This window comes from Equus asinus, chromosome 10, assembly GCF_041296235.1.
Source record: "Equus asinus isolate D_3611 breed Donkey chromosome 10, EquAss-T2T_v2, whole genome shotgun sequence".
NCBI lineage: Eukaryota > Metazoa > Chordata > Mammalia > Perissodactyla > Equidae > Equus > Equus asinus.
The window spans coordinates 11,428,214-11,454,988 of NC_091799.1; the positions used below are offsets into that span (position 1 = coordinate 11,428,214).

The 26,775-nt window shown below is 58.2% G+C and overlaps 1 protein-coding gene across 4 annotated transcripts; it reads right to left on the reverse strand.

Annotated features, from left to right (window-relative positions):
* Nucleotides 1–2,568: 2,568 nt before the first annotated feature.
* SNAPC4 (small nuclear RNA activating complex polypeptide 4) lies at nucleotides 2,569–25,740 on the reverse strand. Of its 4 annotated transcripts, none has more exons than XM_044778397.2 (24): nucleotides 25,596–25,740; nucleotides 24,721–24,866; nucleotides 23,739–23,785; nucleotides 22,587–22,754; nucleotides 22,314–22,439; nucleotides 21,695–21,773; nucleotides 21,080–21,161; nucleotides 20,042–20,146; nucleotides 19,885–19,957; nucleotides 19,365–19,529; nucleotides 15,779–15,926; nucleotides 15,407–15,513; nucleotides 15,150–15,244; nucleotides 13,389–13,483; nucleotides 11,722–11,801; nucleotides 10,887–11,375; nucleotides 9,795–9,878; nucleotides 9,388–9,634; nucleotides 9,097–9,167; nucleotides 8,476–8,586; nucleotides 7,638–7,665; nucleotides 5,271–7,045; nucleotides 3,783–3,907; nucleotides 2,569–2,785 (listed from the first exon to the last, which is right to left on the reverse strand). In XM_044778397.2, exons 2-23 carry the CDS (start codon nucleotides 24,848–24,850, stop codon nucleotides 3,791–3,793), a joined length of 4,422 nt encoding a protein of 1,473 aa, XP_044634332.2. In that variant the 5' UTR covers nucleotides 24,851–24,866; nucleotides 25,596–25,740; the 3' UTR covers nucleotides 2,569–2,785; nucleotides 3,783–3,790. The 4 variants fall into 4 exon arrangements, with proteins under 4 accessions (XP_044634332.2, XP_044634331.2, XP_044634333.2 ...); XM_044778396.2 differs by having other exon boundaries at nucleotides 25,579–25,718; XM_044778398.2 differs by having other exon boundaries at nucleotides 25,559–25,623.
* Nucleotides 25,741–26,775: the final 1,035 nt, after the last annotated feature.

Sequence of the window (26,775 nt, forward strand, 5' to 3'; positions counted from 1 at the left end):
CGTCAGCCCATGCTGCAGCTAGCACACCGTCGTCCCTTCCTGGGAGCATCCCCACTCTGCAGCCCTCTCCACCAGGACACATGGGACAGTGACAGCAGGCTCCCAGGACTCCGAGGTCACTCCCTGAGGCCCCACAAGCCAGTGTCAGAAGGGCGGTTGACTGCAGGATGAGACTCTGGCCCTTGGCCACAGCATCAGTCTTCTGTGGACTCTGTGGCCTCACCCTGCCGAGGTCGGGGAACCCACGGCCCCCACCTCACCGGTGTAGCCATACCAGTTGAGCTGAGTTGCCGCCTACCCTACTGGGTGAGGCCACGGCTACGGGAAGGGGTTGCAGCTGGCTGGGCAGGTGGGCGTGGCCTGTTGGCACTCCGTTCCACCCTCTGAGGCAGCTGCCTCTTGCCCAAACAGCTCCCTTCCTGGCGGGCTCGATCCTGGGCCTTCCTCTGCCCCCTGGTCCATGGTGGTCCCCTGTTCAGCTGAAACCTCAGGAGTCCAGGCACAGCCAGGCGGGGCGAGTCCTGGTGGCAGTGCGGCAGCCTGGCTCTCCTGCAGGCTCCGGGAGGACAGAGGCCCAACGTCACCCTCCAGCAGTGGGCAGTCCCCTGGACCCTGGGGGACTGTGTTCTGGGGGCTCATGCCCTGGGCTGGGCGAGCAGGGAGGCGCCCAGGCTGCAGCTTTGCTCTCACGGGATGGGCCAGCCACTGCGGGGCCCTCGACGACCCAAGGCTTTCTCACTTGGTAAAACAAGGCTAATCGAGGTGTCTTCCTCGTGGTGTGTGTTTCAGAATTAACTAATAGGGGCCAGCCCATGGCCGAGAGGTTAAGTTTGGGTGCTCTGCTTCAGTGGCCCAGGGTTTTGCTGGTTGGACATGGCACCATTCATCAGGCCACGCTGAGGCGGCGTCCCACAGAGCACCACCAGAGGCACTCACGACCAGAATATACAGCTATGTACTGCGGGGTTTTGGGGAGAAGAAGGAAAAAAAGATTGGCAACAGACGTTAGCTCAGGTGTCAATCTTAAAATAAAGGGGCCAGCCCCGCGGCCGAGTGGTTGAGTTTGCATGCTCTGGTTTGGTGGCCCAGGGTCCTACCGGTTCGAATCCTGGGCATGGACATGGCACTGCTCATCAGGCCATGCTGAGGCGGCGTCCCACATGCCACAACTAGAAGGACCCACAACTAAAAATACACAACTATGTACCTAGGGGGCTTTGGGGAGAAAAAAGGAAAAATAAAATCTTTAAAAAATAAAAATAAAAATAAAAATGTCGGGGGGCTGGCCCTGTGGCCAAGTGGTTAAGTTTGTGTGCTCTGCTGCAGGCAGCCCAGTGTTTCGTTGGTTCAAATCCTGGGCGCGGACATGGCACTGCTCATCAAACCACGCTGAGGCCGCGTCCCACACGCCACAACTAAAAGGACCCACAACGAAGAATATACAACTATGGACTGGGGGGTTTGGGGAAAAAAAGGAAAAAAAAAATCTAAAAAAAAAAAAAAAAATGTCGTGTTCTTGGGCCACATCAGAGCTAAGCTATAAATCAGTAACAAAAGGGTATCTGGAAAACCCCTTACTATTTGGACACTAAATAACAAACGGCTCAAATAACTCATTATCAGCAGGGTCGCCACGGTGGACAGCTGTCAGTGGAGCTTCCAGACTAGACAGACCAGGAGGAAGGACCTGGCCACTCACTTCCAAAAAAAAGGCCATAGAAACCCTGTGACTAGCAGTGGCGCTTGTCTGAGAAGGCAGAAGAGAGGATGGCGCCAAAAGACCAGGCAGGGTTCCCTCTGCTGCCGCAGGGTCTCAGAAGCGGAACCCACTCCACATCACCAACAGCACCAAATAACCCATTGGTCAGAGGAAGTCACAGGAAAAACTACGAATTAGTTAACAGAATACTGGGCGCAAAGTAAAAAACAAAAATACACATACGAGAGACTGGGTCAGCCTGTGGCAGGTGTGACATGGGACGTCTGGGTGGGGGTGAGGGAGACAGGTGACATCGGTGACTGCCCTGAGGCCGGGGGCCAGGACACATGCTGGGCACACTTGTTCTATTTCTGTACGTTGAGAACTTTCCATAATAAATAGGTGAAACCAAGTGAAGCAGCAAGCAACGAGAACGAAGCTCCGGGAACCAAGTGCCTCGACAGCTACAAACCGACCCCAGGCTGTTTCCCTAGGACAGAGGGACGCAGAGGGTGCTGGGGCTTGGTTTCATGCCAAAGAAGCACCCACGCAGAGGCAGGCAGCACTGGCCTGCGCTGCTGTGCGGGGCCCCCAGGCAGTGCTGGTTCCAGGTACTCGCCTGGGTCGGCCTGTGTGGTCTGGACGGCAGAGGAAGTGGACCCACCCTCGGCCCTGCGGTGGCCCCAAGAGGGCTGGCAGCCGCCTGGGCGGGTGCTGAGCTGCCTTCTGCTCAGAAGGGGCCCTCGGCCCGAAGGCCAGAGCCACAGCTTCCCGTGAGCAGGGCAAACCTCCACTTCTCTGCCCTGCCCCCACGCCCCCGAGCCCTCTGCATAGCACCCAGCATCCCAGGACAAGACCACAGCCTACTGTTTAATTAAAAAACAGGACGTTTACTTTATTTCTTCAGGTATTTCAGTCTGCACTTGGGCACCAGCGAGCCCCTGTGATGCCGCGGTCACACATGGCAGAGCCTCCCCCGACTTCCCGCTGCTTCCTCCTGAGGGGTCGCTGGCAGGTTTGCCAGGGCCCGGTGTGGGTCCCACTTCCTGTCAGCAGGAGCCATGGGTGTCTGGGCTCCGGGCAGTCCTGGAAAACAAGAATACCCTGGTGGTGGGGTGCCCTGACCCCAGCCAGATGGCACAGATAGCGCTGAAGAGGGACAGGAACCAAGGCAGCACTGCCTTGTGGGGGAGGGTGGGGCATAGCGAGGTCCTGCTGCCACCTGCCCCTGCAGCTGTGGTCCATGGAGCGGGCCTGAGGTGAGGGCAGTTAGAGCCTGAGGTGGGCTGCAAATGGGACCACCCCGACATCCCCTCTGTGGTCCCACCTCTCCAGGGTCCCCTGTTCCCTCACCCACTCTAGGACCCAGACCCTCTCACGGCACAGCCCACATCGTGCTCAGAGCCAGCTGGGCCTCTGGACGTCCTCCCCGACTTGGGTCTCAGCTTCATGAACTCATCAATTCGTGCCGGGGGCCTACTTGGTGCCTACTGTCTGGGCACTGGGGACCCAGCAGCACAACGCCCAGGGTGCCCTTATGTGTTCATGGGGAAGACAACGGACAGATACACGGACAGATCGCGTCAGACATCAGGGAGGAGAGATGGACATTGAGACAGTGGTGCCACCTTAGGAGAGCCATCAGGGAGGGCATCTCTGATGAGCTAAACACTGAGCAGAGACCCAAATGGAAGAATGAGCCTTGCAGACTGAGGGAGAAGAGTGCCAGACAGAGGGGACAGCAGTGCAAAGGCCCCGCAGCACATGTGGGCCAGCAGGAAGGAAGTGCAGAGGCTGGGTTGTGGAGCCCAGTGGGCAAGGGGCAGAGTGAGGAGGAGGGCCTCCATGACCCTGGGCCACCCTGCGAGGCCCAGGGATGCTCACACCCCAGGCTGCCGAGCACCATCACACCTGACATGAGCTCCTGAGGGCAGGGCCATGCCATTCATGGCCCTGGGGGTGCCCGGCCTGCACATGGAAGGGAGCAGGCTCCTAGGCAGAGGTGGCCTGGCTCCTGTGTGCTCACTGCAGAGCTGAGAACAAGGCCCGGTGTCTTCCTGGTGCCCCTGCCTCGCCCACTCACCCTGCTGCTCACACCAGCCTCCTCCGCTTCCGGGCGTGCCGGGCATGCCGGGTTCTGAGCACATCGAGGTCGTCAAGACTATCCAGGCAGCACGGGGCACAGCCCTTGTCAGAGTCTGCAGTTCCCTGCAAGAGAATCCAGACACGGGACAAGAGTGACCCTCTAGCCAGGATGGGCAGGGGACGAGGTGGCAGTGAGGAGCAGCGAGCAGGCAGACCCGTCCTTGCTGAGGCGGAGCAGGTCTAGAGCAGCTGGGGCTCCGGCAGTGAGGACCACTCCAGGCTGGGCCTGGTGACACTGCCACACACAGTTGTGACAGGCAAAGAATGGGAGGGTCACTGTCCTTCCTGGGGCCACACATGGGCTCTGGCTTTCTGCTGACCCCTCCTTCACTTGGTGGCTCCAAGCCCCTCTGAGCAACCCTTGAGCCAGCCTCCTGTGTCAGGGTTCCCCCAGCTGGGCCAGCAGGGCAGTGACTGAGCGCGGGAGGGCAGCACTGCAGAGGCTGCAGACTCCATGGGGGAGGGAGCCTCTTACCCTCAATATCTGGGGTCCAGCAGCGTTTCCACTGGGGCAATGCCCCTGGGAAGGGAGATGGACATTTCCAGCAGCCCAGCTGGACAGAACCCGCAGGGAGGGTGGCATAGCCACCAGCCACCACCACCAGCTCCCTGCAGTCCTGATTCTACCAGTCCAGCAGCCATGGCCACCCTAGGTGGGGAGGTGCAGGGATTGCTTCTGTGGGGGTTCTCTGGGCCATGTACTCCCCAGACACCACCTGCAAGGGACCTCAACAACCTCCTGATTAGGCACAAAACATCTGAGGCGGCCCAGCTCTGCTGCTTGGCCCCAGGCGACAGGGACAGAGGTGGCCTTGCTGGGGGCACCCTGGGTGCAGCTGGCCACACCTTCCTGCATGTGTTTACATCAGGTTCTTCTCGGGAAATAAGGAAAATGCTTTTGCCTCTGTAGCTTGGAAAACTCTCCTGATGTGAAGGGTGCAACAGCCGACACCCAGGAAGGGTCTTGGTGTTCACAGAAGTGGAGGTGTGAACGCAGGGCCACCCTCCGCTGAGCTGAAGGCCCGCCACAGGAGCGTATGTGCATGTGAGTGTATGGAGGTGGAGGGGGCACAGAGCCTGAGATGGGCCTCTCCCTCAGACAAGGCCGCAGGCGGGGCTGGGTGACAGCACTGGGAGGGGCTGAGGGGCTCCCGTTGGCCACAAGGCTCCTTCCTCTCCTGTTGTCTACACTAGCCGAAGGGAGAGGTGACTTGTGCAAACAGAAGTGACACTCCATGGGGCTGGCTTGGAGCCAGCTTCTTCCTCCTCAGACACCAGCCAGCCAGCTCTCCTGGCCACAACTTCCACCTGCTGCCGCCCCCAGTCCCCACTCCTGCTGCTCCAGCGGGCCACACGCCCAAAGGGGCAAGGGCGCCACGGGGGCTGCAGGGAAGCAGCTGGGGGCTCCGCACCCGTGGCCACCTACCTCAACAGAGGCTGTGGCCGCTGGTTCGGCCTGGGGACTGCTGACTGAGGAGCCCAGCTGCCTGCCACCATCAGCGAGCTCCAGCTCCCCTAGGCTGTCATTCTCACTCTCAGAGTCGGCCCTCGTGGTGGTCGACAGGGTGGTGGGGACGCCATCGGGGGGTAGGGTGGCCAACAGTGCGGGGAGGGTGAAGGCCGCCAAGAAGCGCGCCTTCAGCAGCAGGTAGGCCGGGCTGTCCTGGAGCCGCCTGTGCACCAGCCCCCGCGAGGCATGCAGGGCTCCGGCCACCCCACCAGGCACAAGGGAGGCGGCTCTGCGTTCCAAGGCCTTCTTCTGGAGCAGGAGGCCAGACAGTGTCCGCAGGCTGCACAGGGTTGGGGGCTGATAGGCCAGCCTTCTCCCCAGGGCGGGCACACACACCCCTCGCTGCCCCCGCAGCCACTCGCGCACGGCTGCCTCACTCTCCTGAGAGAGGAGACTCAGGCCCAAGGCACCCTTCTCAGGCCCAGGCTGGGATGCGGGCAGCCTCTCCAGGCCCAGGGCGCCCTTCTCAGGCCCAGGCTGGGATGCGGGCAGCCTCTCCAGGCCCAGAGGCCCCCGGGGCTCCCCTGGTTCTGAGGGAGGCCCTGGTGTCCCCCCTGGGCCAGTGCCACCTTGTGGAGGCAGCTGGCTGGATTGGGGAGGCTCTGCTTCAGGGTGGTCAGCCCGGAGTGTAGCCTGGGAGGATGTCCTGGGTGCAGTTGCCTCTCCGGCCACTTGGGCCTCTTCAGGGGAGGAGAGGCCCCCAGGAGCATGGGCCACGTTGCTGTCTACTTCTGCAGGGCTTTGGGATCGGGGCGATGTGGGAAGGGTGGAGAAGTCTAACTTGGATGGAGGGTCTGACTCTGTGTCCCTGTTGGCTGGGGGCTGCCAAGGGTGGCTCAACCCAGGGAGCCTGGGGCCCTGGCCCGCCTCAGTCTCAGTCATGGAGGGTGGCAGAGTCACTGACAGCCCTTTGGGGTCAGGGGTCCCTGTTGGCTGGGGAAGGCCCACTACCGCTGGCATAGGCACAGGGAGGAGGCCTTGGGCTGTGATCACCCAGGTGACGGGCAGAGGGCTGCTGACTGCCACGTGTGGCCCAGTCCTGCACGTGCCCAGAGCTGGCATCAGGCTGAGGGGCTGGATGGGCAGCTGAGTAGGGCTGGGAGCTGCAGGGAGAAAGGGTGGTGCCTCGGGCAGGCCCTGCTTCCGGGACGTGGCAGGTGCCTGAGACTGTCCGAAACTGCTCAGAGGGCAGCCCCCAGGGACCTGGCCAGGGCCCACAACTGGGGCCCTGGAAGCAACAGGGGCAGCTGGGGCCTTCACAGCCAGGGCCAAGGCCTGCAGGGTGTAGGGTCTCTCGTCCTTGGCTGAGGCCCAGGAGCCTGGAGTACTTGCACTGGCTGTTGCAGGGGCCCCAGGCCCACAGAGAGCTGCATTTGAGACGGCTGGACCTGAGGCTGGGGGGCCTTGGGGGACCAGTGGTAGACGGAGCTGGAGGGTCACAGGCGAAGAGCCCAGCAGCGGGGGCGGGACAACCACAGGGCCCTTGGCGGCTGTCCTGGCTCGGGCCTCCCGCAGCCGCTTCTCCCGAAGCAGCTCGGACACCGTCTTGGGCTTGGGCCGGGGGCCGCAGGGTGCTGGTGGGGGTGCCTGTGGTGTGGACTCGTTGCGGGGGGCCTGCAGCCCCTCTCTCTCTCTGTGGATGGTGCTCTTCTTGGCAACTTCTCGAACTGGTGCTTTCTGGAAGAGGCAGCCTGCAAGAACACATGCTGATGAGCTCAGGTGACTGGCCCCCGACAGCTGCTGGAGTGTGGAAGCAGGAGCCTGGCCTCCAGGCCAAGAGGGCCTGTCACTCTGGCTGCATGTTCACAGACCTCCCCACACAGTGGCCGGCCACAGCCAGGGCAGCAGGCGGCCAGGCCTGTCAAGGACCAGAACCATGCGGAAGCCCAGCCTGAGCCTGCCTCGCATCTCAGTGCTACAACCTGAACATCCTCACATCAAGGACTGCTGGGCACCCACTGCCCTCCACTCCTTGCATCCTCTTAGGATCCCGGACCCTAGCCCAATCCTGCTGGTGTGGGGAGAGGCCCCCTGCCTTCTGGGTCTGTGCTGGCCAAGCCTGAGGGCTGACCTTTTGTGCGAGGCGGTGGGAGCCCAAGGGGCTGCCCCACCAGCTCACGCCAGCCAGGCTCCTGTCCCTGCCATGGTATTCCAAAAAGACCCGTCGTCACCAGGAGCCACAGACACTGCTTGGAGCCCACAATTCAAAGCCTGTGACAGGTGTGGCTCTTTTCCCACTATACAGAAACAGCTAGGCCAGAGGAAGAGATGGACAGGCAGTACCTGGGGTGTTCCGGGCGCTTGAGAGCACCTGAAAAAGAAGGGAGGGGAGGGCTGGCACCTCAGAGGGGTCCCCAGGGACCCACACCCACCTTTCCACCCCCAGCAAGACTGTCACTCGCCTCTTGCCTGCAGTGGGGACAAGGCCCCCAGTGCCAGAGCCTGCCTCTCTCCTGACATAGCCCCACCCAGAGGCCCCCTCGGGAAACCCTGTCTCGGGGGGCTCAGGGCTGTATGGGGTTTGCAGGGAGAGGTGAGGGCCTAGCTGGTCAAGCAGGAGGGCACAGGGGCTCCATGGCCTGGCTGCCCTCCACAGGGCCAGATGTGGTCCTCAGACTATGACACCATTTTGTCGTTTGCTCCAGCAGTGGCTGGGCTCAGGGACATGGCCTCTCACTGACAGATCCTGAGGGCCTGGCGCCTCGCATCAGGTGCCTCACCCCAGCAGGCCCGTGCCCAGAGCAGCAGGTACCCAAGGGCCGTGTGGCCTCTGCCCAGGGGTGGGGTGGGAGAAGAAGCACATGCGGGGGACCAGGGGGCCAGGTGGGCCGGAGTGCTGGTGCTGGCCCTGCACCCCTTGGACTTGTGAAGCCCCTCAGGGCTGCTGGGAGGAGGGGGCTGCCTCCTAGCCAGGGGCCAGGAGCGCACAGGGGCTGCTCTCAGGGGCGGACCTCAGCTGCCATGGGGACCGGGAACGCCTCTCGTCTCTCAAAAGAGCTGGTGTCACCTTGCCCCCAGGCTGGACAAACGTCATCTGCCCTCAGCACTCCCACCTCTGGGGGTGGGAGGGAAGAGCAGGAGCCAGGCAAGTGCACACCTGGGGCTCACCCTCACGTCTCACCTGCAGAGGCCGCGTCAGCGGGTCCCGAGTGCCGGCCTGGAGCAGGGTGGGTGGCTGAGCCTTCCTCTCTCGAACGACCTCCATGCATCCGGCAGTGTCAATCTGGAACAGCTGAGGGACATGTGTGACATACACATGACGTGTGACAGGAGGCCTACCACCCCAAAGGATCAGATGATGAAGGTGTCCGCAGTGGGACCTGGGCCAGCCCTGACCACAGCTGCTCTCCCGGAGCAGACCCAAAGCCTCAGAGGAACTGGCTGGAGCCTGGCACAGCCCCTCGAGGCTGTGAGCAGCACTTCGCCCCAGCCCGAGCCTGGATGCGGGTCCTCGGGGCTGTCCCGGGTGTGGCCGCCTTCCCTGCCCTCTGACTCAGACATTTGAGGACACCTGTATAGTGCTCCCCGTGTGCTCCAGGCTTCTCTGCTCACTCAGCTTCCATTTACACACTGGGGCTCCCAGCGCCCTGTCCCTTCCACAACAACCTGCTGCGAAAAGTCGCACGCCATGGAAAGACCGTTTTTTAGAAAGCTGGCCTTTAAGAAGTGAATCCACTGCAAACTTCAAAACTTCACCGAAAAAACAAAGCCCAAGAGAAGAAGACCGCACTGAGTGGCCTACCTGAAGAAAGAGGGTGAACGCTGGGGTGCTCGCCAGGTGGGCCTCCTGCAGCTGCTTCCTAATGCGGTCGGCTGTGGGGACAGGGCACACGTGCAAAGTGGCTCCAGCTACCAACGCCCCTCTCCCCTCGGGCCCCGAGACTGGCACCAGACAGGGGGCCCCAAAGAAGCCCTCCCACTTCCACCCCTCCCTGACAGGGCAGGGCAGACCGCCAATGTCTGTAGGTCGCTCCTCATTGTCTGCCCTCTCCCCTGCCCCTGGGCCCTAGAGGAGGTGCCCTAGAAGCAGCACCTTGAGTTTGCACCACGGTGGGCCTCCGGGAAGTGCAAGGCAAGACAACGTCGCCCACCCACGAGCTCACAGCCATCAGAAGCTGGCGCTCAAGAAGCCTCCTCTGCAGGGCGGGTCCTCGGCGCCGCTGCCTGCTCCTGGCAGAACCGTGCCACAGCTGCCGCACACGGGGCCCGGACACGCCACTGCCACTGGGGCATTCCCCCAGGGGTGAGCGCAGCAGGTGCGGCTGCCTCAGCTTCTCCTTCTGTGGAGGGAGAAAGGCACCTGGGCCTCCTGGCCAGGCTCAGCTCTGGAGCTGCTGGGTACCAGAGAGGGAGTGGGGGATGGGGGTGAAGGGGACGGGGGTTGGGGTCATCGAGGCGGTGAGTGTGCATGGGTGTCGCATGTGGCTGCAGCAGCCTTACCAGGGTCCGGCACCGGGTGGCCGTGTTGGTCTTCAGCACCTGCAGCACAGTCTCCAAGGGCACCTTCAGCAGACGCTTCCCACTCTGACAAAAAGACCCCATGAGGGTGGACAGGCCAGGAGCCCTGGCATGAGGCATGCTGTCAGGGCAGCACCCCCACCTCCTTGCCCAGACCTCAAAGTGTACCACAGCTGCACCCCGGCTTGGTGGGAAACGCTCTCTGAGGTGTGGTGGCCTCAGGCAGGACTTCCCCGAGAGGAGGGTGGCAGGTCCCTAAGGCCTGGCTCTGAGACGCCTGCCTGGTTTGGCTGCACCCAGGACTGACAGAGGGTCCATACTTCCCCCAGCCAGCTCCCTGAGTCATGGCACCAAAATGCCTGAGATAAATTCGACGGCAGCAGCCTCTGACTTCAAGCTCAGGAGCCTGCAGTCACACACCCAGTGCAGCACAGGAGCTGCGCGTGTGTGCTCTGCTGGCTGTCTGGGCAGTCCACTGTCCCCTCGGCTGTCACAGAGGAGGACTTCCCATCTCTCCCAGGATGGACCAGCCTTTTCAATCCAGACTGCTACTCTGGACGTGGCCAGAACTGTGCCTATGCCCAGGTCCAACACCCCCAAGACCAACTGGGACAGGCACACACGTGTGTAGCTAAGGTGGACCTGAGCAGGGGCACAGTGGGCCCCCCAGGGACCTCCTTGACCTACGCAAGCCGTGAGCAAACAGCTCCTCCTCGCTGCCCCCACCCCTCCCCCCAGCTCAGGGGTGAAATGGTTCAGAAATGGGTCCAAGTTAAAGTGCCCCCCAGCAATGCTCCAGTGTGGTTTTTAAAGCAAATGAGTTGGGGGCAGTGGAGGGTGCTGGCCTCAACGAAGAAGGCTGCTGCCCCGAGCTCAAGTCCCCTGAAACGGGCCAGAAGTGAACACCCCAGGGAGCAGGGGTGGTGGTGGGGGGGGTTGCTCCCACACGGGAACACTGCTGGCATGAGATGAGGCCAGCCCACTGTCCCTGAGAGCCAGCCTCAGTAACTCTCGAGCAGGAGAGCACAACCTCCCCAGCCCAAATCTGGGTGTGCACTGGGGCCTGTGGCCTACCTCGTCTGCCGGCCCCTCTGAGCTCTCGGGGTGAGTGTCCACTGAGCGGGTGTACTCGCTGCCTGTCAGGCTGGTGCTATGCGCCCTGGTGAGGGCCTGCGCCTGGCCCGCCTCCTCTGTGGTGCAAGCTTCCCGGTGACCACCCTGGGCAGCGCTGGAGCCCTTGGGAGGGCTGGGGGAAGCAGCAGAGCATCCTGGCCAGCCCCCTGCCCCCCTTCCCCACAGCTCACTGGTGCTCTGCCTGGCAGGAACCCACAAGTCCATGTCCGGCACAGCGTGCTGTGCCGAGGGCAGTGCCTGGCCACCCTCCTGGGCTTCCTCTGGCCCTGGCTCTGAGTCCTCGCTGCTTTCGCTGCTGCTGCTGCTGCTGCTGCTGCTGCTGCTGCTGCCCCGCCTGCTCCTGTCCCCACTGCTGCTGTCCTCGCTGCTGGAACTCCACCGCACGCTGCGAGGGGGCCGCCGCCGCCTCCTCCCCCGACTCTGCTTCTTCTGTGGAAGGAAGGGCTGCTTGGAGGCCTCGGCTACCAGGCTCACTGCGGAGGGACGACAGGCAGGCGGGCTGGCCCTTTGGGGAGGGGCCTCAAGCAGGCATGCGCGCAGGGGCTGGAGGGGGCTTGGATGTGCTGTGCTGAGCAGGCCTTCCCCATTGCTGTGAGGCAAGGGCAGCTGCCGACCAGACTGGGTCTCTCTGCCCTTGGCCTCTTGGAAGAAGCGATGCCAGGGCCAGAAACCAGACTTCCCTTCCCCTCTCCCCACGCCCACACTCCCCCAGCCTGCCCAGCAGTGATGCTAACCCAGGCGAGGGGCCTGGTGATGGCCGTGGGTAAAGCCTCACCCTGACCATGACTTTCCACTTGCTTAGACACTGGGAGCCTGACCGATGGGGTAGTTCAGAAGCTATTTTTGCCCAGTGACCTACAAAAGCAAAACAACATGGAAGTTGCTTCATACCAATAGTTCTGAAGACACCGGTTTACCAGCTTGGAAGAAGCGCTCTTCTCTAAGATGCACTCGCATCGTGTCCACCAGAACGGGGTTTGCTGGCCGCCCTCAGGCTGCTTCCCACATGTGAGGAGCCCAAGAAGATGGGCATCAGATTCTCAATGGATTATTAGCCTCTTAGGAAAGTTCTAGCAAATGTACAACCACGAGAGAAAAATCATCCACATTTATGTAGAAATAGCCCTTGCATACCTGCTTCTAAACCAGAACTTCAATTTATTTACTGTTTTCTTCCAGACAGTGCTGCTAGGAGGGGAGCCGGCATGCGGCTCTCATAGGGCAGTCTGACCACGCGACAGAAGCCTAAGATTTTGCCTACCTTTGAACCTGGCAACGCCACATCCAGAATTTTTTTAAGGAGGTATTACAAATATAAGCAAAGATTTAGCTATTGAAGCCTCAGCTCATTTCAGGCCTGCAGCAAAAACTGAGGAACAAACGTCCATCAACAGGAAGCTGGTGAACAACCTTTCTACTATACTATCCAGAGCTTAGGGAACTAGGATGTGGTTATGGAAAATGACAGAACACATGGGGCTGGCCCTGTGGCCGAGTGCTTAAGTTCGCGCGTTCCGCTGCAGGCGGCCCAGTGTTTCGTTGGTTCGAATCCAGGGCGCGGACATGGCACTGCTCATCAAACCACGCTGAGGCAACGTCCCACATGCCACAACTAGAAGGACCCACAACGAAGAATATACAACTATGTACCGGGGGGCTTTGGGGAGAAAAAGGAAAAAATAAAATCTTTAAAAAAAAAAAGAAAATGACAGAACACAGACTGTGTAGACACAGAGAAATATTCCTAACAGAGAGCATAACGATACGTTGTAAAGTAAAAAAACAAGCCAGCTCAATTAAGTTAAATTTAAAAAGGTATTCAGTTTTAAAAAGCTGCCTCTGGGGCCGGCCCCGCGGCTGAGTGGTAGAGTTCGCGCGCTCCGTTTCGGTGGCCCAGGGTGTCGGTGGTTCGGATCCTGGGCGCAGGAATGGCACTGCTCCTCAGGCCATGTTGAGGCAGCGTCCCACATGCCACAACTAAAAGGACTCACAACTAAAATATACAGCTATGTACTGGGGGGATTTGGGGAGAAAATAAAACAGAAAAAAAAAAAAAGCTTGGCAACAGTTGTTAGCTCAGGTGCCAATGTGAAAAAAAGAAAAGAATCTCAGCCATTAAAATAAACAAAAAGCCCCCTCCCCCCGGAGAAGCAGCCTGCATGGAGCAGGCGCAGACGGCACCCCAGCCCCAGCAGACCTCTGTGGCAGACGAGAGTAGTTACGTCACTCTCCGCCTTTCATACATCTCCACGTCTACATTTTCTAGAACGAACATGAGTTACTTTGTGAAATGGAAAAGCCACCGCCATCTGCTGAGACGACGAGAAACAGCGCAGGAGAGTGCATGACCAGGGAGGCAGCCTGGGGTCCAGCAAGCTGAGCCCCGCGGAGCTCAAGGCCACCAGGAACACGAGGAGAGCCAAGGCCTCGACGAGAACTCACCCACACCGTACTTTTCTATTAATTCCATTAACTTTTCCTCTTCCTTTGAATTCCATCGCCCCTTCTTCAAGCTGAAATGCAGCCTTCGGAGATATCTGAGAGTGACATGAAAACAAAGGGACACTGTGGATGACGAGCCGGCCTCCCACTGCTTCCCAGCCTCTGCAATCGTGTCCGAGATGGGACGCCAAAGGCACAGGCAACAAAAGAAAAACACAGACAAATGGACTGCATCAAAATGGAAAACTTTTGTGCCTCAGAAGGTCGCCACCAACAAAGTGTAAGGACAACCCACAGATTGGGGGAGACCAACGCATGTCTGGAATATACAAAGAAGTCTCACAGGTCGTTAACACAGATACAAATCACTCAACTGTAAAAGTGGGCAAAGGACACAAGGAGACATTTCTCTAGAGATGTGCCAACGGCCAATCAGCACAAGCAAAGATGCTCAACATCATTAGCCGTCAGGAAATGCAAACCGAAACCTCAATGAGACGCTGGACGCCCACCAGGAGGGCCAGAAGCAGATAACATGTGTTGGCAAGGACGTGGAGACCGGTGCCTCCTACACTGTGGGGGAGGTAAATGGTGCGGTGTGGTGGACAACATCTGGCTGATCCTCAAAAGACTAAACACAGTCGCCATGTGACCTTACAATTCCAGAGAAATGAATACACCCACCCACATGGAAACTTGTACACAGATGTTCATTTGTGTACACAAACATCCAAGGTTCATCCATGTTGTAGTACCCATCAGAATTTCACTCTTTAAGGCCAAATAGCATCCTATCGTCCAAACGACTTTAGACTCGCCCTTTGTCCACCATCTGTCGATGGACACTTGGGCTATCTCACCTTCTGGTTGTGATGAATAGTGCTGGTATGAACACGAGTGTGCAAGCATCTGCTGGAGCCCCTGCTTTCAACTCCTTTGGGGATGGAGTGGAAATGCTGGGTCATATGGCAGTTCTATGTTTAAAATTTTGAGGGACCCCCACACTGTTTTCCACAGCAGCTGCCCCATCTTACATTCCCACCAAAGGTGCACAAGGGCTCCAATTTCGCCACATCCTCGCCAACACCTGTTATTTTCCATTTAAAAAAAAGTAAGTCTTCTACTGCGTGTGAAGCAGTACCTCATGGTAGTTTTGACTCGCACTGCTGTAATGACTAATGATGTTGAGCATCTTTTCATGCGCTTACTGGCACTCTGTATATCTTCTTTGGAGAAACATCTGTTCAAGTCCTTTGCCCGTTTCTGAATTGAGATGTTTGTTTTTTTCTGGGGGGATAGGGTTTCTTTGTGGGGTGATCAAAATGTTCTAAAATTAATTGTGGGATGGCTGCACAACTCAATGAATACACTAAAATCAGAGAACTACACACTTTGGAGGAATGAATTGTGTGGTACATAAATTATATCTTAATAAAGCTGTTTAAAAACAGAGCAGGCAGGCTGGAGAAGGAGAGAGCTGAAGCTGCCTGCCAGGCCGTGACCCGGGAGAGGAATTCAGACACCAGGACTCATGGAAACGGCCAAGCGGGGCATGTCAAGTTGAGTCCGTATAAAAGTCTGATTTGAAAAAACATAGCTGTCCTGCTCTGTGCCTGGGCCAACCCTAGTGCCTCAAGGGCCCCTGGCCACATCCTCCTATACCAGCCGATCACCCTGGGCCACGGTCTCCTAGCCCGCCCCATGGCCTACACGGAAGCGACCCCAGCAAGGCCCTCCCTCGCCCAGCACTGCCCAACTCACCGATCTCGGCACTGGGCATCGCTCCTACCTGGCACCTCTTCCCGAATTTTAAACCAATCCTGCTCCCCGTATTTGGCAACTGCTTGAAGCAACTTCTGCAGGAAGGGACAAGCAGATGATGCCTCTGTGGGCACAGTCGCCGCCTTCCCACCCTCAATTCAGTCTGTTTAAGAAGGGGACGTCCGGGACTCGGGGCCACTCAAGGCGTCCAGGTTAACGTCCCAGAGGATGGTTCTCCTCAGGTCCTGCAAACTTACCGCATCTTCCTCTGGGGCCCAGAACCCCTTTTTCAGGCTGGGATCCAAGCTCTTGGTCCACCGATAGATGAGCTGCATGGAGTCTCTCCCCTCCATGTAGTAGACAACTGGGGGCAGAGGAGCCGTGTGGGCGCTGCATTCCCGGGGCCCCCAGAAAGGAGTCACTCTAACTACCAAGAAGTGAACCGTGGGACACCTGGGACTACGTGACCCCTTACTTCTTCCTCCAGCCTCTCAACTACATTTGGTGAATTGTCCCCGCAAACCTTAACTTTCACATATGAGGGGACTCAGGCCAAGGGCACAGGACGTTCCTGGAAGCCCAGTGGCCTGGGACCCAGGAGCGGCAGGGCACAGCAGGCACAGACTCACTTCTCCGGTAGGGGATGTGGCTGCCGACGCGCATCTCCTGGACGAGCTGGGTGAGCATGCGGTCCTCCTGCTCCGTCCACTCCTTGCGCTTCAGGGCCTTGTTGTGCTGCTGGTACTTCTGCAGGCACTGGAAGGCGCTGCGGCTGGTCTTCCCAAGGCCCAAAGCAAAGCAAAGTGGGTGTCACTGGGTGCTCACCATGCACAGAGGGACGTCCAGGCACAGCTGGGCCCTAAGCGCCAGGCGGTAACGCACTTCTGTGAACCAGTGCTCGCCTCACTCCGGCTGGCCCCCTGTGGGGATGGTGGAGAGCATCCCCGGGACTCGCTGAAGAGGACCATGAGAGACCAGCTCAGATGTTTACAGAGAGGAAACGCATTCAGAAAAATTCACAAGAATACTTCACTGACATGACACTAAGACTAAACTGCAAACTCACATACTCGACGGAAACTTCCCTCTCGGCACAGTGTAGGAGAAGGGCCACCATACACAGCACAGGACTCTTAAATGTGGCTGCCAGCACTGTCGCAGATTCAGCAGCTCTAAGTTGGTCTCTCTGGAGCCTACATCGGGTGGCAGCTGAGAGGGGCACGTCTGAAGGAGGGTGCTGGGACCGTCCTGGGAGTGGCATCCATGTCTCAGGTGACACCCATGGAGGGAGTTCCAGAGAGACTGTCTCCCAGCTCTCATTCATGTTTCAGCTCAGCAAATAGACCCTCAGTCTACACAGTAGACACTGTGGCCCCACTCTGTCCCCTCATTCATTTCCTTACGGGAAAGGGGTTTTCCAGAGCTGACCGATGGTATTGGAACGCTCTGTTTATCTAAAGCACACTCTTGGGTTACAGAGAACAGGTGTGGTTGGATGTGTGGATCTGCTCAGCCATGAGCTTGGGGTGTGGTGATGTCTTTCCAGATACAAAACCAAGAGCACGACCCATGAAAGAAATAATGGATAAGCTGAACTTCGCTAAAATTAAAAACTTTTGCTCTGCAAAAGACAACATCAAGAGAATGAGACGAGCCACAGACTGGGAGAAAATATTTACAAAAGACATATCTGATAAAGAACTGTTACCCAAAATATACAAAGAACTCTTAAAACTCAACAATAAGAAAACAATCTGATTAAAAATTGGACCAAAGACCTTAATGGACATCTCACCAAAAAAGATATACGAATGGCAAATAAGCATCTGAGCAGAACACATGTCATCAGGGAAATGCGTATTAAAATGAGATATCACCACACGCCTACTAGAAAGGCCAAAATCTGGAACCCTGACAGCACCAAATGTCAGTGCAGAAGTGCAGCCAGGAATGCTCACTCACTGCTGGTGGGGACGCAAAGTGACACGGTTACTCTGGGAGACAGTCTGGTGGTTTCTCACAAAACTAAACCTATTCTGACTATACGATCCAGCAATCACGCTCCTTGGTATTTCCCCAAAGGAGGTGAAAACTCCCATCCACCCAAAAGCCTGTCCACGGATGTTTACAGCAGCTTTATTCATAATTGTCAAAACTTGGAAGCAACCAAGATGTCCTTCAGTAGGTGAGTAGATGAACTGTGGTCCATCCAGACAAGAGAGCATTACCCAGTGCTAAAAAGAAAGAGCTATCGAGACATGAAAGATACGGGAGAACCTTAAATGCATATGACTAAGTGAAAGAAGCCGCTCTGAAGAGACTGCCTACTGTACGATTCCAACTATAGGGCATCCTGGAAAAGGCAAAACTAGAGAGACAATAAAAAGGTCAGTGGTTGTCAGGGATGGGGTGGGAAGGGGTGAACAGATGGAGGACAGAGGATTTTTAGGTCCGTGCAACCGTTTTGATGATATCATGATGTGTAGACGTGTCATTATATATTAGTCCAAACCCACAGCATGTACAACCCCAAGAACGAACCCTAATGTAAACTATGGACTTCAGGTGATCATGATGTGTCAATGTAGGTCCATCCTTGGTCAACGCACCATTCTGTTAAGTCACGTTGATAATGGGGGAAGCTGTGTATATGTCGGGGCAAGGGGCATATAGGAAATCTCTGTACTTTCCTCTCAATTTTGCTGCGAACCTAAAACTGCTCTAAAAAAATAAAGTCTTAAAAAAAACCTAACAAGGAAATAAAGATATAAAATGACTTTTTAAAAAGCATAATTTATGGAGCCAGCCCAGTGGCACAGCAGTTAAGTTCACACGTTCCACTTTGGCGGCCCAGGGTTCACTGGTTCGGATCCCGGGTGCGGACATGGCACTGCTTGGCATGCCATGCTGTGGTAGGCATCCCACATATAAAGTAGAGGAAGATGGCACAGATGTTAGCTCAGGGCCAGTCTTCCTCAGCAAAAAGAAGAGGATTGGCAGCAGATGTTAGCTCAGGGCTGACCTTCCTCAAAAAAAGAAAAGCATAATTTACTAAATAAATGAAAGCATAAAGTTATGTGTACCAAATCACATAGCAGCTAAAGATATAAAGAAAAACTATTAGAGATGCGAGGAGAAAATGACCTTTTAATGTTATTATGCCAGGTTGTTTTTGGTTTTTTTTTGAGGAAGATTGGCCCTGAGCTAACATCCACGCCCATCTTCCTCTATTTTTATATGTGGGACACCTGCCACAGCGTGGCATAGGTCCACACCCGGGATCAGAAACTGCAAACCATGGGCTGCCAAAGTGGAGCGCACGAACTTAACTGCTATGCCACCGGGCCGGCCCCCTATGCCAGGTTTTATCCAAGCTACATCAATACAGCTCTTTCAGAACTAACAGCTCTAGAGAGCAAGATTCAATAATACGATGGGCAAAGTCAATTTAATAAGCGTACGTGGAACCCTAGATCCTCAGAGGAAAGAACACACTTCTGTTTTTAACTTGTTTTGGTAAGTTTAGTTTGGTTTGCTGCAATCACATGCTTACCCATAAAAGTGACAAATTAAAAAATGGGAATTTTACAGATCACATTTCCAGGTCAGGAGCCAATAAAATTCAAACTAAAGAAGAAAAACCGTTCTGAGAAACCCGACTATTTAAAAATGAGAAAGTATATTCCTACACAAACTAAGATCCAAAGGGGCAATGAAAACTGAAACTACTGCCACTCTAGAAATCTATAAAAAGCACATTCACGCCAAACTGTTCCTAGAAAAGCGGGCCTTAAATCCCTTCATTACTAAAGACAGTGGCCAAGTGAAGAACTCAGGCCTCACCTGAGGAAATGAGAAAATCAAGAGGAGAACCCAAAAGGAACGAGGACAAGAGTTCTTCTCAAACAGCAAGACAAACTCCTCTTGAGTGATCGAGAGAGAGAGATGGAGGACGGGCGAGGGAGGGGTCTGATGAGGCAACAGGCACTGAGGAGCGCAAAGCTCCTGAAGACTCAGCCCAGGGAGGCGTGCAGGGCTTACCCTTCCCGAGGGCCACACCCTCAAAAGCAGCAAGATGAAGAAATTCTAAGGTTCTGAGGGACCAGCAGGCCGTGGTATGACGTGCAGCCCATGGAGACCACAAACCCAGCCTGGCCTCCCAGCCACAGAACCACACTGCCCTGGGGGGCTCAGAGGCTCCCACCAGGTCCTTACCCCCAGCTCCTCGGCGATCTTCTGCCACTCCAGGTGGCCATGCTTGGCTGCGATGGCCTTCAGCTGGTCGACTTCCTGTCCACTCCATTCCTGCTTGTTGATGCTCGGGTGCTCAGAGTTCTGCCAGAACTTGCGGATCTCCTCCGCACTGCGGCCTCCTTCAAACTGCACCAACAGAACAGAGAACCCCAGCCTGCGGAGGCCGCCGTGTGGACGGCCAGCAGCGTGTACACGGGGAGACGTGAGTGGGACCTCTGCTAGGCTTATGCAGACAAAAACACAGATTTGGCTCCAAATGCAAAGCCTGAAGCCTTTGCAACTGCCCATCACAGAAGAGGCGCCTTGCACCAGCAGGGAGGGCCCCGTGAAGCCACTCCTCGCTGCCAGACACACACTTGACCAGATGGGGTCACGGCAGGTCTGGTGGCCACAGAGGACGTGGCCTCAAACAGTCTGAAGCTGACCTTGCCAATTCCAACCCATGCCCCTGGCTACCAGGATAGTGCTCCCCGTGGCTTACATTAACGTTGGAAATCTTCTCCCAGTCGTGGCTGTCCAGCCTGCTCCCCAGCAAGGCCTCCTCTGGGAGCTGGCTGGAAAGGGACAAGGGCACAGCGGTCACGCCAGGCCCCTTGGCTCACCCAGGACCACACCCTCCCCGGCAGGACCCGGCTCACTTGATAGCCTGGACCTCGCTCTCCGCCTCCCTGCTCTGCGTCTCCAGGACCTGCCTCTCGGCCTCACTCGTGACCCTGCTCTGCTTCTGCTGCAGGTACTCGAGCCTGCAAGGCAGGGCAGAGGCGCCAGGGTCACCGGCGGCAATGGCCACTCTCCGAGGGACTCTGGGGCTGGCTCAGCCCTCTTGTGGATCTGGGCGGGCACCCCACAGGGCTGGCTACTCCACACAGCGCAGCACAGTGGTGGGGAGCACGCATGCGGAGCTTGCTTTGAATCCCCCCCCGCCTCTTGCAGACGGGTTACTTGGTCTTTCCAAGCTGCCTCGGCTTCCTCGCCCACAGAGAAAGGAGCAGCATCCCCTCTCTCAGCTGTCACCATGGTCACACGAGCAGCTAGTACAGCAGTGTGTTTGCTGATGCAGATGGGAATAATTACCAGCTGCACACACACTTTGGAGCCCGGTGTCCCAGCTCCCAGCCCTGCGCCTGGCATACTCAGCAGTGTTCCGCAGATGTCCTGACCTTCCTGCCCGGCATCAAGGCCAGAGACTATTTCTTAAGGCTGTCATCGCCAGCTACAGTAAATAACTGCTCCTGGAACAGGCCAGGGAGGAGGAAATCCAATGCTTCCACAGCCTGAGGAGGGACCCAGCTATCCCCGCAGCTAATCCTGACCTGCACATCAAGCTGTGAGGCAGCAGGTGACCCTGGGACCCCCTGGTCTGGCCACAGGTGCCATGACTTGGTCATGTGATGTCACCCCATCGGCACACACATTAAAGTCTCATGAACGGTCCCCATTGTCACAGGTGGAAATCAGGACCCAGGCAGAGAGAAAGCCCAAGCCTCACAACTAAACACAGCCGCTCAGCTGACCCAGCTCTCACACACTTGACCTCGAAGCTCGGCTGCCTCCTTGTGGGGAAAGTTCAGGGATCAGTGCCTCTCCTGCTGTGAGCAGGGGGTCCCGAAGAGAAGGGGCACAGCCTAAACTGAGCCTCCGCCCATCCCAAACTCGCTCGCTGTTTTCAGACTCACTTCAGTAACTTGGGCTGAAGCAAGCGCTGCAGGCGGTCGCTCACCACTGACTTCCGCAGCAAGGTCTTCTCCCAGCTTTTCCCTGAAGAGAAATGAAGACACGAGGAGCGCTCACATGAGCACCTTCCCCAGGATGCATGCTGTCCAGCGCAATCCTCTCCACACCCCTCGCACAGCATCGGCTCTTGCTCCCACACCACGACACGGAGGGCCAATCATCCATCCAGGCCCGCAGCAAGGAGCTGGCTGTGCTGTCTGATGCCCCAGGATGCGGGCTGAGCAGTGAGCCTGCAAGGGAGCCGGGTCACAGGCGCTGGGCCCTCTATCCAGGGAGCACGACCCCACCTGGGGCTGGCGCAAGCTTGCAGCAGGGCCTCCAGAGCTGTGTGCTCAGGGACCAGGCAGGAGAGACTGGAGGGGGAACCGTGAGGGTGGTGGCCCTGGCCTGCCCCTCATGACAGCCTCCTCACAAAGACCCCGTTTAGTGTGGGAAAAGCAGGGGCTTCGAGGGATCAAGGCAGGAGACCTGCCTGAGAACCACAAAACAGGCCTGGGGAGGCTGGGTGTGCCAAAGGCCTCATGGCACCCGAGCTCAGTGGGCACCTGGGCTCTTACATTTGGTCACCAGGAGCTCCTCGAAAGCCTTGATGCCCTGCGCAGCCTTCTCCCGCGTGTCTTCATTGGCAGGAGGCCCCTGTCAGAGAATGCACAACGTGGACAGAACCCAGGTGTCTCCACCTGAAGGCGCCAGTACGTCCGTCCCTCTGGGATCCCTGCTAGGACTCAGGACCCCTTCCCCTCAGCCTTGCTGAGCAGCCTGGCATTGTGGGAGGCCTGGCACTGGACACCTGGACCCGGAGCTGCTGCCTTGTGAGGGCTCTGGGGCATGATCTAACTGGCACAAGGTGAGATCAGCAAGCCCATGAGGGTCGACAAGGAGAGCAGGGCTGCATTAGCAACATCGGGACCTCTATTCCTAGGACCAATAATCCTGCCAACCTGCCCCACCCACGGCGCCACCTCTCAAGGAAATGGTTAGCTTGCCCTATTCCCAGGAAAAAGTCCTTGACTTCCACCCCGGGACCCAGGAGAGGGTTTTAAGGAGATCGAATATTATTCTCCTGAAGAATCTAAAGCAATTCACAACACCCAGAGCAGGTTGTGGGGACGAGAGCTCTTTCCCATGGAGCCTGACTTTCTCCTCACTGATGAAAGCAAGGCCCCAGCCACTCACCACTCCAGTGACCCTGTCCTTGAAGTAGGGCTTCATGAAGTGCCCTATGTACAGATTTGGGGGCAGGCTCTTGCCATCCTTCACCTTGGGGCCTTTGGACCCTGCCAGGTCCCACATGACTTCTTCCTGTGGCAGACACAAGGGCCCAGGTGTGGGCCAGGCAATAGAAACTCCCCTTGTTGAGAAGGGGACCCAGGCAGCCGGGAGCAGACCCAAAGTCCTGGTCCTGGGGGCCTAGCTGTGGGGACTTCTTGGGGCCAGACCGTGTCCTACCTGCTGCTCCCGGTTCTGGGCCAGCAGCAGGCTGACCTCCGCCAGCTTCTCTTGGATAACCTCCTGGTAGACCATGTTCAGCTGCAGACACGTCTCTGGGTCTTCTGGGAGGGCTTTCTCCTTGGGGTCGTCCTCATCGTTGCTGGCCTCACCTGCCCTGTCTTCTTCCTGGTTAGGAGGGGGAAACTGTGGATGAAGAACAGGGCCCACACTCCCCTGTCCTCAGGGTCCTGCGGTGCAACGAGCCTCCAAGCCCACGTCCGGCCAGTGGACTGGCACAGGACCACCCTGACACTGAGCCCTGCAGCGTGTGTGCCTGCTCCCTAATTCACAACACAAGAAAACTCAACTTCTGGGAACATGTGTTGAGTGGGGGAGGCGTGATGAGATGCCTTTCACTTTCTACAACAAATGTTTCTGTAAGATCTAAACATTATAACGGACTCCTGTGACTTTGATCGCTGGCGGACGACAGTGAGAACGTGTGAGGACGGCTGCTTTGGTGCCAACAAAACCACGAACTAGAAACGACCCAGATGTCCAGCAGCAGGCACTGAGGCTAAAGAACTATGCAACTCTGGGACTCCACGCCAGAGGGACCATCAGCCACTGAAAATAGGAGGCGACTCTAGACTCACTCACTGATGGGAAAGAGAAAAAGCGAACTGCAAAGATTTTCCAAAATAACATAAAATTGCAACATAAGCAAAACATGGTTAACAACAACCCGCACAACTGAGTGATCACTTGCCAGGCACTGTTCAGAGAACTCACGCATACGAACTGACTTGTGCTACAACTGTCCCCACTGTACAGACTGGGAAACCGAGGCACAGACAGGTGAGCCACAAGGGGCAGGACCCAGGCCACTTGCTTGCTGTCTTCCACATGAGATGTCACAGTGACATGAACACGTTAGCAGAAGCTCAAAACAGTCAAGAGGCACAAATACCAAGCCAGTGACAGTGATTGGTTCTAGGGACAACTTTAATTTTGATAGTTAATACTTTACAACATTTCATCTTTAATAACAAACACGCTTTACTGGTATAACACAGAAAAACCAAGCTGAGCTCAAAGTACTCCCCCTCCTGGGCCCACTGAACGGTGGTGTGTCTGCCTCGAACACAGCCAGCTCAGGCCAGTAGTTACCGAGATCAGGGGACCAGCAGTGTCCGAGTCCTCATCGGGCAGTGAATCTGTGGGAATGCAAGCACACCGTGTTGGTGACCAGCAAAGGAAACGGGTGGCTGGTGACGGGATGCCACAGGCGCCGAGGAGACCGATCAGCTGGTGCAGCACACGGCCCATTTCCCGGGCAGCCGCAGAGGGGGGAGGGACACAGGCCATGTGGGCCCGGGGTGGATGAAACACCTCCCCGACAGCACCCTGCGGCTGACACTCACTGACTGGGAGGGTGGGTACTGGACCAAGGGCAGGGTCAGCCAGAAAGAGAAGACAGCAGCCTAACGTGAAGCGCCCCTAGGGCACGGTGACTGCTGGGACAATCAAGGGAGACTCCACGGGAGATGGAGCTGGTGAGGGTGGAGGGGACAGACACAGAGGCCCTGGTAACAGGTGAAGGAAAGGCCCTGGGTGAAAGGTTGGGAACTTCGAGGAGCTGGGTCTGGGGCCTGGGGCGAGATGGGCAGGCCTAGGGCCAGACGGCTCGGCCACTGCAGGCAGGCCTCCACTCAGAGCTGCAGTGAAGGGCACTCAGGGCCCAAGGGAGGACAAAGGAGTACGTATGGAGTAGGCAGAGTGGCAGCAGGGGTCTCAGACAGAGGGCAGTCGGGCAAGCCCAGGGAAGAGATCGGGGTGGGGGGGGGGGTGTCTCAGCTATGGTGACTGGCCAGGCATGGGGGTGGCTGAAAAGCTAAGCTCTGGAACCTTCCAATCGATTCCTGAGGGCAGCCCACTGCAGATGCCTATGGCTGGGCAGGGCACTCACACACAGTCAGCAGATCCAGGGGCTAATGAAGCAGGGATAGTAGCAAACTGCCCAGTGGAGTAGAGGCAGAGGCCAGTATTGGTGAGAAACCAGGGCTTGTGCCCAGCAGCCCTGCAGCATCCTGTGGCTGGCAGGAGCCCAGGGCAGGCACCGTTGTTCCAACCGTGGTGTGCAGGAGCTTACCTGCGTCAGAGTCTGAATCCAGACTGGATTCTGAGACCTCCACGTTGATACTCGAGGAGCTGGGATCCAAAATCCTTTCCAGCTCCTTGATCTCCTTCGTTATTTTCTCTCTTTCAGCATCTATATCCATGACTGCGGTCTGCCTCCTAAACACAGTACAACACGAGAGAAACACATGGCGCCAGGGGATCCCATTCTCCTTCAGTCACATACGCCTGGGGGGACGGCAGAAGCCTGCCCGAAGCAGGCCCTAGGCTCCCGTGCCCCAGGACCCCGGCTCTTTGCTCTGTCCGGCGCTGAAGCCACGTGAATGCCTCCCGCCTGCTCCAAGGCTGCGACCGCACGGGGGGAGACCGACGGGCACCAACATGGCCAACTGCCCGTCCCGGTCTTCCCACAACCAAGCCAGAGGGAGCAGGCAAGCGCAGAAAGAGCAGGGCGGGCAGCAGGCACTGGAGGACAGGGACGAGGCCACGACCGGGAGAAACCCGGGCGCAGAAGCACAGCGGCCGGCGCAGAGCTGGGACCGGCAGGGGACCCCGTCCGCAGACCCGGACCCGTGGCGGCCGAGCCCAGCGCGACGCCGGGACCCTCGTCGTAGGGCCGGGAGCCGCTCCTCCCGGAGCGCCGGCTGGGGCTCCGCAGCGCAGGGCGCCAGGAGGGGCGAGGGGGGCGCGCCGACGGCGGGGAGCGCGGCCAGGGACGAGCCAGAGGCCCGCGCACGGCCCTCCCCGCCGTCGGCCGCTCCGGCAGCAGCACTGCCTGCGCCCAGCCCCGGCGGCGGCTCCCGGGCCCGACTCAACACACGAAGGCGGCCCCCGCCCCTCGCCGCCCTCACCGGCCGCCCGCCGCGCTCACCCGTCCGGCCTCCGTACCAGCGCTTCCGGCGGCCGCGCGACTCTGTCGCCGCGCACCGGAAGTCCCGCCTCCGCGGCCGCGGACGAGCCCGGTGCACTGCGGGAGGGGCCTCCGGCGGCGGGCGGGTGGCTGCTGCCCCCTGGCGACCGCCCTCGGCGCTGCCCGCGTCCGCGCGCCTTTCGGCTGAGGCGCTGGGCGGGCCGGCAGCCCTGATGAGGGACAGGCCCCCCCCATGCAGGGTCACGGGTCACGGAGTCGGCCGGTCGCCGTCCCGCGGCAGCGAGCCCGGCTCAGGCAGCGCGGGGAGAGCGGGTTCCCGCGCGGTGTGACCTCCCGCACTCTTCCAATGTCTCTGTGCCGGTGTCCTCCTGATGCTGGCATCTAGGGTTTTGGCTGCGGGCTTTCATGGCGCCTGCAAGTGGTCGGCCTTAAGGCCAAGGGCACAAGGTAGAGAGTCCGCACACACCTACGAGGTCACCTGCCACACCTGGCCGGCGGGAGCCCTCAGTCGGCTTCTCAGCACCGGGTCCAGGAGGGTTCCCTCCCAGGGGTGATGCCCTGCCGAGGCCCAGAAGATGAGGGAGAGCCGGCTGGGAAAGTGTGAGTGGGCCTCCCTCCGCTGACAAGGTGGGAGTGGAGGCCAAGAAGCAGTCTGGCAGGCCAGGCGGGGGGCTGGGGGGCTGGGGTGGGAAGGTGAGGTGGGCTGTGGACCCACCAGGCTGCCTGTCCTCCAGTGCTTACTGAGCACCTCCTGGAATACCCGGCACCTGCTGCACGGTCGCTCAACAGGTGGAAGTCCCAAGGAACCGCATCTTTAAGTGTTTTGCTGTGGAACACTTGGAACACACACAGAAAGAGAACAGTGCGGGCAGCCTGTGTCCATCCCCTCCTTGCTTCATCCAGGCACCTCCACGCTGCGGCTGCAGCGGAAGCGGGCTCAAGTGCAGGGCCAGGTGAACATCGATTAGAGGGTTGCTCTGGGCGGCAGCCCTGCTTGGGGCCCACCCTGGCCTGTGGGCCGTGGGTGAGGGGACCTGCCCTGCATGTCCCCCATCCCCGTAAAACGCTGTGCCCCCGCGCAGGGCAGTGCCCGAGGCATCCTCCCCCAGCCCCGGGCTGTTGTGTGCACACCCTCAGAGGAACCTCACTGGGCACCTTCCTACCAGACCGCCCCGTGTGAAGTCTGCTCGACAACAG